The sequence below is a fragment of the Chiroxiphia lanceolata genome, chromosome 1 (assembly GCF_009829145.1).
Source record: "Chiroxiphia lanceolata isolate bChiLan1 chromosome 1, bChiLan1.pri, whole genome shotgun sequence".
In the NCBI taxonomy this organism is placed as follows: Eukaryota; Metazoa; Chordata; class Aves; order Passeriformes; family Pipridae; genus Chiroxiphia; species Chiroxiphia lanceolata.
In genome coordinates, this window is record NC_045637.1 from 49,663,342 (window position 1) to 49,674,714 (window position 11,373).

The 11,373-nt window shown below is 40.2% G+C and overlaps 1 protein-coding gene across 1 annotated transcript; it reads left to right on the forward strand.

Annotated features, from left to right (window-relative positions):
* Positions 1-1,176: 1,176 nt before the first annotated feature.
* On the forward strand, positions 1,177-9,642 carry TYMS (thymidylate synthetase). The gene is made up of 7 exons (XM_032703702.1): positions 1,177-1,438; positions 1,836-1,909; positions 3,121-3,295; positions 5,482-5,583; positions 6,588-6,763; positions 8,165-8,236; positions 9,121-9,642. The coding sequence occupies exons 1-7, from the start codon at positions 1,267-1,269 to the stop codon at positions 9,256-9,258; spliced, it is 909 nt and encodes a 302-aa protein (XP_032559593.1). The 5' UTR covers positions 1,177-1,266; the 3' UTR covers positions 9,259-9,642.
* Positions 9,643-11,373: the final 1,731 nt, after the last annotated feature.

The window sequence follows — 11,373 nt, forward strand, 5'->3', positions numbered from 1 at the left end:
TTTCAAAGAATCACAGAATCAATAAGGTGGGAAAAGACCTCTGAGATCATCGAGTCCAACCCATGACCAAACACCACCATATCAACTAGACCATGGTCATGTACAGTCTTTCCTTAAATATCATCTCTCTGGGAAGTCCTTTCCAAAGTCTAATCAGCCTTTCTGTGAAGAAATTCTTCCTGATGTCCAACCTAAACTCCCATGGCACAGCTTAAAACTGTGCCCTCTTGCCCTAGTTGCCTGGGAGAAGAGGCTGACCCCCACTTTGATACAACCTCCTTTCAGGTAGCTGTAAAATGATAAGGTCACTCCTGAGCCTCCTCCAGGCTAAATAACACTGGCTCTCTCAGCTGCTCCTTGTAGGACTTGTGCTTGAGACCCTTCACCAGCTTCATTACCCTTACCTGCACTCACTCCAGCACCTCAGTGTCCTTCAGAAGCTCAGGTCAAGGTAACACTGCTGCAATGTGGAAGACGAGCTGTGCCTGGGGCATGGCACTGCAAGGGCACCACACCAAAGACACAGGAGGCTGACACCAGGTTGCACCCAAAGCTTTGGTGGTTTGGGATATCCCTCCAGCTGCGGGGATCCAATACAAATGTGTGTGGCCTGCCAGGCCCAGCTGAAGGCTTTGGTCTTGTTTAGCTCTGAAACGGGATCCCTGAGGGCTGCAGAGAGAGGGAGGTAGATGAAAAATGCCAACAGCACTTTCCAGCACTCAATGAGCCCAGAGAGCAGTTACTTTGCCACCGGGGCAGGTCTAAGTAAAGTCACAGAATCACAGAATCAATTAGGTTGGAAAAGACCTCTGAGATCATCGAGTGCAACCCGTGACCAAACACCACCGTGTCAACTAGACCATGGCACTAAGTGCCGCGTCCAGTCCTCCCTTGCTGCACCACCTCCCTGGGCAGCCCATTCTGATATCTCCTCACCCGTTCTGGGAAGAAATTCTACCTCATGTCCAATCTAAACAAGTTGGTATAGTTTGGAGCACTGACCCGGGTCAGGTGCTCGGGACAGCCTCTCCCTCAGGGGGAACGGAGACCGCGCCCGTGGGGGCTGCGGCGCTGAGGAACCCCGGGCGCGCAGAGGTGAAGAGAAAGGGAAGACAAGAAGCAGGATGCAGCGGGGCCGCTCCGCCCCTCGGCGCCGCTTGGCGGGAAAGCCGGGCTTTGGCGGGCTCGGAGGAGCAGCGGCGGGCGGGAGCAGGACCGCCGTGCAGCCGGAGCCCAGCCCGTCCCGCAGGGAGCCTCTCGCTCGACATGCCCGCCGAAGGGGAGCCGCTGAGCGCCCCCGCCGCCGGCCCGGGGCTCGGCGAGTCGCAGTACCTGCAACAGGTACGGCACATCCTACAGCACGGCCACCGGAGGGAGGATCGCACCGGCACTGGCACCCTCTCCGTGTTCGGCATGCAGGCGCGGTACAGCCTGAGAGGTGGGCACCGCCGGCACCCGCAGCCCCTGTCCCGGCTCCCTGCCCCTGCTCCCTCTCCCTGCACTTTGCTCCCCGTCTCCGGCCTCCTGCCCCTGTCCCCCGCTCCCTGGGCCCTTACCCCCATGCCCCTGCTCCCTGGCCCCTGTCCCTATCCCCTGCTCCCTTGCCCCGGCCCGCCGGGGTGGGTGTTGGGAGGTGTCACACGCCATCTTGTACCCCGGGACTGACCCGCTCCCGCCCGCCGAGAGATCTTGAGTACGAGAATTACACATCCTCTCCCAGCTCCTTGCTGCATATCCAGACCTCTGAATATCAAATGGTGGCGTTGAGAAAAGCCTAAGTCTGTTCACCTTTGGCGAATGGCTGTCTCCTCTGACACTCTCAAACTCGCTTCCAGATCAGTTTCCACTGCTAACAACGAAGAGGGTGTTCTGGAAGGGAGTGCTGGAGGAGCTGCTGTGGTTCATCAAGGTTTGGTGTTTGGATGTCTCTTGTGTGTGCTCTGCCTGAGAGTGGGATAAATGGAATGAACTATTGTGGATTAAGGGATTTGGGGTAACTACAGGTACTTCTCTTCCTATGAGAGAAGTGCAACCACCTAATATTTTGACCACACATGGAAGGCCATTATCTTCAAGACATTCAGCCTTTTAGTGCAGACTGTTGCTAACAGTGCACTCAGAAGAGTTTTTCTTCTATTTCTTTTTAAGGGATATAGTCTGAAATAGTGAGGGCTTTGCTTTTGCTGATTTGACTATACTCCAGAGTTATAAAGCCTCATACAGTGTCTTAGTGTTTGAATTCGAAATAATAATATGAAATAGATAGTAGTAAATTTAATGATCTGCTTTTTAATATTGAAATAGCTGTTATTGATTTGAACAGAAACAAGCAGTGCAGAACCACAGGTCAAGTGAGATCGATGTAAACACTAGGCTTTTTAGCAAAAAAATGAGATCTAATAGAGCTGATAGCTGTAGGTAGAATAATAAAATTCAACTATAGATAATGCGTTACATTGTAAGTGTTCCTTTATATGTTGTGATATTGTGCAGGTATGGGAAAGTCTATCTAACCATTTGCTACATAGCAGGACTCAAATACACATTCATTTTTAAAAGCTTTGGGTGTTTTTTTTCAAATGTAAAAGACTAGACACTCCCCAAACCAGCATAACTTCTGTGTTGAATTTTTTAATGTGCCGATTTGGACATGTTGCAGGATTCAGCACCATTTCTCTGGGTCATTTTCACATTTTTGTCATTTAAACAAAAGGATTTTTAATACCTTAAGCTCATTATAGGTGGCTTGGCAAAGACAATGCCTTTGTTAGTCTGTTTTCATCCATCTGTAAAGTAACATCTTGTTCTCTGCAAATGTGCTTATGAAATGACATACCACAGTTGACCTTGAGGCTGTATTGTTTGTGCATTCACAAAGTTAGGAGAATCCTGTGTTAAACAACAGTAGCATGGCTGTTCCTCAAACTTCATCCCAGTATGTTGCTCTCAAGTTTTATTCTCTGTCCATGTGCAAGAACCTCATCCAGTACATTAATTAGACTGTTCATCCTTTGTAAGTGGAGAAATACTGTAGACTAGAAAAGCTTAATGCAGCTGTTTCAGATAACGTCCTCAGTGTTGAAATTAGGAGGCACAATTCTTACTGCCTGTGTTTTGTAGGGTTCTACAAATGCCAAAGAGCTCTCTGCAAAAGGTGTGAAGATTTGGGATGCTAATGGGTCACGTGAGTTCCTGGATAAGCAGGGTTTCAGCACCAGAGAGGAGGGGGATTTGGGACCAGTGTATGGTTTCCAGTGGAGGCACTTTGGAGCAGAATACAAAGATATGCACACAGGTAATCACGTACAAGTACAGTCTTGTTCGCTTAGTGAGACAACTGTGATACATCACTTCCAAAACTCTGAGTTTTGTTAAGGGACCAAGTGTGAACTGATAGCCAGAATAAATAGTGTTTGAGAGAGTTAATTTAGCTTTTTTTTTTTTTTTCTTACTTAATCTAATTATCCTGAAAGATGTGGCTTTGTGTATTGTAGTTTGACATTTGTAGAACTGATGGATCAGAAGGAATACACTGTTATTCTTTTATCTAGACCAGATATGGTCACTGATAGCTGGAAGGATGTGTGCCTGTTGCAGTGCAGAAGCCCAAGCTAGCTCCATTTGATAGCAGTGGAACACAGGCTGCCATCTCTGTGTATCAACGTGGGGTACCAATTTCTGTGATACTGTTGTTCTGCAAAGAACTGGCAGTGCACTACATTCATTGGAGACAGGGGAAGAGAAAGATTTTTCTGTTCTGCATCTGGAACGAAGTAGGATGTATCTATAGCTGATGATGCTGTGGACAGAACAGCTGTAACAAGTTATGATGTGATGCAATATTTATTGGTATTATTTTCTGTGGAACGGGTTCATTAAACTTACTCTGAAGTGTGTTGCTGGCTCTTTTCTAAGTCACTGAAGGAGAAGATGTAGAAAACATTTTGAGGGCTGCCCCTATCTAGTGTGATTTTAAACTCGGATTAACAACATGGGTTAGTTATCTTGGTGGGTTTTTTTTGTCAATACAGCCTCAAAATTAGTTACAGATATTAGACTTGGTATTGGCATGTTGACCACTAGTTTTATGCTAACACAAATGCTGCAAATTGTGAACTGACACATCTGAAAACTTAGTGAAAAATTTCAGGATTCCTGAATTTAGTAGGTCTGAGGCAAAACATAGGGTGGAAAAAATGAACAAGATAAATTCCCATGGGTTTCATTACAAACAGATTTCCTTAAGTTGCATTACTAATGGATAGGTAATTAGTGTCAGGAACTAACATAACCATTTGACAAGGCTTCTGGCACGGTATTGCTGGCAGAAGAATTCCCTGAGCTACTAATTGTGTCACGGAAGGATCACAATATTCTGAGTTGGAAGGGACCCACAAGGATCATCGAGTCCAACTCTTAAGTGAATGGCCCATATGGGGATCGTGTATTACTACCTTGCTTGCCAGCTTGGGTCTCCCTGTAGCCTAATTTGATGTTGCTGCAATAAATTATTAGAAAAAAGTAATTACTGGTCATGCTGATTCACTGGAATGAGTCAGAACAATGATTAACAGCTAATGACTCTTTTATTCTGAAATCCATTCTGATGGTCAGTTAATATCAGTAAATTTCTTATATAACTGGAATTGAGCCTAAAATTCAGCCTGAGAATTGGGTGAAATTGGGTGAAATGTATTATCCTGTGCTATACATGATTAAAGTTCCCTTCTGGCTTTAAATGCTGTGGAAATTTAGTTTTCATACATGACCTTATGAGTGCTAGATGGTTGTGTTTATTCATCTGTCAAAAACTTTGTGGTTTTGAGTATGTAAAGAGTGCTGGTATCCCTCAATACTGGTCTGGGCATAATTTTATTTTTTTTTTAATAAGAAGGAGCACTGTAACATGCAAGTTTAACATCTAGAAAGGCATTTTAATCCAGAAGTGCAATAAACGATTTAGTTTAAATACTGTGAATGACAAGGTGGTAATATGTTGTCCATTCCAGTACAGCTCTTTTCCTATTTAGGTAACAAGTCATCATGAAAGATAAAATACCATTCTTTGTTCAACTATTTTTTTGTATTGCAAGTTTTGTTTCTTGGGATTTAGCGATTATGCAGACTTCTTAGTTGGTCTTTAAAAATGTCAAGTTGTTAAGAATGGAATAAAGTGTTCTAAATAAGAATGGTCCTATTTCAGTGGGTGCTAAAGGTAGTCAAAGCACACAAAAGAGATGGGGGGCACATGTCAAAATACCACCATGAAAATTTCACAAGCTTTAGAGCACCCTAAGAAACACCAAGAATAGCCTATATTTAGAGTGTGCCAACTAATTAATATCACTTTCAAAGTTGCAATAAAGTTTTCAGAGGTTGTAATTTCAATATTACTTTTCAGTGGGATGTGGGCTGGGTGTTAAAAAAAATATCATGACTCAAATCTGTCTGGTTTAGATCTTATTTGGTATCTTTCTCCAGATTACTCCAACCAAGGAATTGATCAGCTGCAAAAAGTGATTGAAACGATCAAAACCAATCCAGATGACAGAAGAATCATTATGTGTGCTTGGAATCCAAAAGGTATTGAATAGCAGAGTTTAAATGAATGCAGTTGCACATTACCGTGCTTTATGCTAAAGTATGTTCTATTCCTGTGTCCACAGTCCTATTTGGTGTCCTTATTTACTTTTTATAAAAACTATCAAGAATACAATAAAAATGACCAGGGGTTATAAGTTTGATTCTCTTTCTACCTAAGTCTTATGCTCAGACCTCAAAAATATTGAACCATTTCTTCAGAGTGTTTCTTTCCATGTTAAACTTAACAAAACCCTTAAAACTAGAGAACAAAAGTATTATTTGTGTTGTAATCATCTTTTTGAACCTAGGTTGTCTACTCATCCATGTATGGCTACTTCTAAACAAGAGCTAGTGCAAGAGAACGTTTAACTTCACCAGTGGTGATCTGTGCTCCAAAAAATCCACTGGTGTATGAAAGGACTGCAACGTGCTGTTACTGTTATTTATAAGGTTAAGCATTCTCAGATATCAGAAGATATCTGGTTAAAGTTTTTCCTGCCAAGCTGCAGTTATGCTATCTGCACTTTTTAAGTGTGGATAAACACTCAAAAGATCTTTTGTTTTCTGATGTTTTTTAATTGATCATTGCTTTTATATCTCAAGAAGCAGCAAAGGCACATTGCAATGGGAAGGGAGTAAGATGAAGCAGTTGGAAGTCACTTTAGGGTACATGCTTAATTTTACTCTTAATGTCTTCCTTTGGGGAAATCAACTGTCTCACCAAGGTGAGTAGCAGTAAACTGCTGTGCAGCATTATGGCATAAATCTGTTATGTGGAATATCTGTTTATGACTTTCTGGTCATGCAGCCCAGGAGACAGCTTGTCATGACCCAGACTTAATTGCTTGGGCAGCAGGTGCTTATAAACAAGAGAAACAAGCAACAGAATGACAATGCTGTTAGCTCTCTACTGTATCCCATTACATGCTTATTTAGGTTTTGCATCTTTTACATTTATAACACACTAATGCTGCTACTGTTTTTTCCTGTACTGCAATTCCTAGATATTTCTCTGATGGCTTTGCCTCCATGCCATGCTCTTTGCCAGTTCTATGTTCTGAATGGTGAATTGTCTTGCCAACTCTATCAGAGGTCTGGAGATATGGGACTAGGAGTGCCTTTCAATATTGCCAGCTACTCACTGCTCACATACATGATTGCCCATGTCACAGGGCTAAAGGTAGGTTATTTTGTCATTTTATTTAATCTTGTCTGAGAAATGAAGGACTGAAAGATGGGACTCTTCATGTCATGAAAATGTCCAAGAAAAAATGGAATGAACATACTGTTAGAAATCTTGCTGAAATATGTGTAAAAAAGGGCCCTGCGAATTTGATGTGAATTGCCTCTGGTTTATGTGGGCAGTTAGGATCAGAAATGTAAGAATTCTTAAATTAAGGTTAAACAGACAGAAGATCCTCCAGGTCATGACCGTGTCAAAACTGGCCTGTTCACTAGTCTGCTTCTTAGAAATCTGAACAGAGCACTTGTCCTTATGGGATAGTAAGATACAAGTGATTAAATTTTGTAGGATGTGTTTACTGGAAGCAAACAGTAGCTTGGAAGTTGCTGTTAAGGTTTTAATTTGGATATTCTGCCCACCTAACTTCCAGCTGTAATTTCAGCTAGGTATTTCTGTGATTTCCTACTGTAGATGATTATGTAGAGTGGTAGTATGTGCTCAAATATCTCCTGCCCTGACTTCAGAGATACATTTTTTAATTTGACAGAGAAATTAAAAATGCTCAGCAATCTTGTACATGTGAAAACCCCTTTTCTTTAGGGCATGTAAAAATTATACTAGTAAGGCCATTTGTGCTTGATCCTCCTGCTACCAGTAACATGAAGGAGAACTTAAAATAAGGAAATAGGGAAGAATCAGACTTTACAGCAATTGCAAACAAAGAAATTAGTCCAAGGTACTAGTCCATATTAGTCCAAGGTAAAGTCCATAAGGCAGCTGTTGTCTCTCAGCCATTTTGTCTCATGGCTTTGGTGGTTTTCAGTATAATATATCCCGGGGCTTATCTACATTGGTCAGAGGCCAGTAAAATAGTTGATAAACCTGAGTTAAATTAGGTTGCTCAGGGGCTGCGAAATCACAGAACTTGCAATCTTGCAAACATATCTGGATGCTTGATAAGTGCTTTGGGGTTTAGACTGTGACTGACACCTCCACTGCTGCAAAGTACAGTGTAGCTGGTCTGAAACGAGCTTTGGCAAGTCATACTTATTAGAAGTAAAGTGTAAAAGCTGGATGTCACTGCCCTGTCTGTTTTTATCTTAGTGAACAGATCAGTAGTGTTCCATTCAATACCAAAGCTATTATCCTAGCAGGATTTCAAAGATAAATTTTTTTTGTAAGCTAGTGGAAATTTCAATATGTTTTTCATTAATTATGCAGTAGTCAGGGAAGCTAGTGTCCTTCAAAGTTTTCCAGGATGTCTTGGCAATACAATCCAGTACAAAAACTGCAGTTCCACACTAGATGTCAGGTGCTATGAATCAATACTGTAAGCATTGTAATGTTTTGCTTTCTTGAAACCTGACTGAAAACCACATGTATTCTTCATTTTTTCAGCCTGGAGAGTTCATACACACTTTAGGAGATGCTCACATATATCTGAATCATGTGGAATCTCTTAAAGTTCAAGTAAGTACTTACTCTGTATTCTTGTATTGTTTTATCTTCCACAATGCTTGTTCAATGCAGAATTATCTTGATAGTATAAATATCTGTTTGCAAATATTAACTTGTGTGGCTTTTCTTCTCATTTCTACCCTAATAATTGTAATACACTAATAAATGTAGTATTCAACTCAGGTTGCAAACAGAAATACAATACAAGCATGATTGAAATGCACATTAGTGTACTACTTTAGAACCAAGTTGGAGATCCAGAATTGGTACTCCTGCTTTTGGCTAAATCATGCCAAAACCTTAGAAAATCATTCTGCCTAATCCAGATAAACAAAAAACAAAATGTCTTTGTAGTATAGCAGAAGATAACTTACCAGTTGACAGAGTTAATCAATATTACTATTTGGTTATGTTTTCTTCAGTAAGTAATTTGTTGCAGGAGAAAATCAGAATTCTATTTAATTTGACTTAGCTTGGGTTGACTGTCCTCACCACTCATATGGTTCAAAACCATTCAGAGAACTAGTTAATGATTTGGACCCAAATGGTCCTGTGAGAAACTGCAGCACATTTGATGCACATCTGGGTCAGAGTTTCCAATATAGTTTCCTCTGGAAGGAATATGATCTGTAACCACCAGAATCGCTTCACCCACTGGAATTGCTTGCAGTGCATTTGGATGATCAAGGAATTCACTTGAAAATTATGCTACTGTCCCTATGAAAATACTAAAGTAGATTCCACCTAACAATATTAAAATTTTCTTCCCTTTTTTTTCTTAGTATAAGTCTTCTTGATGGGGAGGGAAAGTCTACATAGTATAATCTGAATTGACATTGAGAACACAAAATCTCTCAAGTATTAAGCTTTATACAGTAAGCTTCCTTTTATTTCAGCTTCAGAGGGAGCCAAGACCTTTCCCCAAACTCAGAATTCTTCGTAAGGTTGAAGACATCAGTGACTTTAAGGCAGAAGACTTTCAGATTGAAGATTATAATCCTCATCCACCTATTAAAATGGAAATGGCTGTTTAATGCTATAAACCAGCATTAAATATTTACATGGAAATGTACCTAAGATACTTAGTTTCTCTAAAATGATGGGGCTTTTATGTACTTCAAAAGATACCTGCTTTAGTATTAAAAAGAAATAGCTAGTAGCAGACCAGAACTGCCTTCAGTACTAACCTGTAGTTGTACAGAACAGATGATTATGCCTGAGGTACTGTGCAGACATTAACTCATCTCTAAGTTGTTAGTGAGCTACTTTTCTACATGCTTCAGTGGCCACTTCTATTACCATTCAGTTACTGTGAGCACTTGCTTATGTGCTTGATATAAAGAGAATTCCTTCAGGGTTGGAGAATTGGTTAAATATGTTCTAAAGTGTATGTGTCTAATAAAGCTTTTTTAAAAAAACCTCTGGAACGTGTGATGCATATTTAATTTTGCTGTGTTTGTTTATGTTTAGTAGTAAAAAAGAGCTGAAAAGCAAAGGATCTTGGAGGGTGAGATCTAGCAAAGAAAAACACTTGAACTTCCCATGGTCTTTATAGATGAACCATCAGGAAGACAAAAGGTCTTAACAGAACCTTGCCTGAAATGCAGTGTCTGCATAACATTTCTGTAGCAGCAATTTTTTTTATTCCTCAAGCCTACATGAATGATTATTTTGATATAAATCAAACAGAGCTGTAGTTAAACAGAAGTAATCAGATAGCATTAGTAATCAGCTGTCTGTCAGCATTTAAAACCAGATCCCACAAAAATGTGGACTAATTTTGCAGCCTGAAGCATTAAAAGTTAGAGATTGTAGTATTTGTTTATTGGAGTATTTGGAGTTTATTAATTTAATCTTAGGGGAATTCAGCTTTTATCTCTCCTTATCCTTGCAACTTTTGCATTAACTTCAGTTCTTATAAAATTCCTCATCAGGAATTTAATTGTGAATAGATTTATGATTATAATTCAGACATAGAATATTCAATACATATTTGAACACATGGAGAAATGCATAGTAATTTATTAAATTTTAAAGTCAGTAAACTTGAAAATATTGGAAAAGTGTATGATTTCAGATAATTCTAAGAAATTGATAATTAGCGTGCTTTAATTACATTTAGTCAGTTATGTCACGTGCTCCTCCTAATAAATTCCATCTCGGCTCCACTAGTCTTATATTTTAAAGTCACCTAGTTCAGATAGTCCAGGTGTCTTCTACATTTATGATACATCCCAGCTGTAGGTTGTCAGCCACTTCTTACCATGTGCATACTTTTGTAAGTTAAAGGTTCTTGAGTGTTTTTACAGTCCTCTGCAGTACAAAAACCCCAGTTTAAGTTGCAAATTCACTTAACAGTTCTGCCTACACTTACCAAGTTAAGTTTCTTTTGCTGGAAACCACTTTATGTAACACTGCAGATAAGGTGGAATCTGCAGGACATTTTAGCAAGTGAGGATGTGAAATAAAATGTTGGCCTCAGGGCTTGACTAGTGGGAATTAGCAGTCTCAGTGAAGTTATCCAGGACAGGAATACCTAGCCAAGAGAAGAATTCAGAATGGGAATAATTTATTTCCTTTCATAAATTACAGAGGAGTTAGGTGTATGGACGTACATAGCATGCCCTAACAGACCAATATATATCGCTCTGGAAGAGCTACTACTTTTTAGTATAAGAATTAACTACAAATTCATTGTTTTCCTTTGTCAGCACAATTTACTGCCAATAGCAGTTATTGAAGTGAAGCTTGTACCTTGAAGACCAAGAAGGTTTACGGTGCTCAAAAGATGAGAAAGATGTAAAAAGCAGCCTTCACACAGCACACTTTAATGTGAATAAAAGTGATAATACATTTTAAAATTCATAGGTATGAGACTTCTATGAGATTCCATGCAAAAAAAATGAATATTCAAAGAATTTGAATATATAGGCTTGGGAGGTACTCGAGGAATTTTGATTTGCAGAATGTGAACACCGTTCACTGCTGCAAAGATGACTATTATGACTGCAGGCCATATTCAGAGCAGTATTTTAGACAAAACATGGGACATTGCTAGATCATTTTGGGAAACTGTGAAAGGGACCCGTAGGCCTACTGAGAGAAGGGGTTGTTCTTGGACTTATTTCCTGATGAATAAGCTGTCCCAG

What these genes read in the sequence shown, in the direction of transcription:
- TYMS (XM_032703702.1), top strand. Translation starts at nt 1,267, where the DNA reads ATGCCCGCCGAAGGGGAGCCGCTGAGCGCCCCCGCCGCCGGCCCGGGG. An exon ending in ATACAAAGATATGCACACAG is followed by an intron (nt 3,296 to 5,481) that starts GTAATCACGTAC and finishes ATCTTTCTCCAG; the next exon opens with ATTACTCCAACCAAGGAATT. An exon ending in GTGTGCTTGGAATCCAAAAG is followed by an intron (nt 5,584 to 6,587) that starts GTATTGAATAGC and finishes TGCAATTCCTAG; the next exon opens with ATATTTCTCTGATGGCTTTG.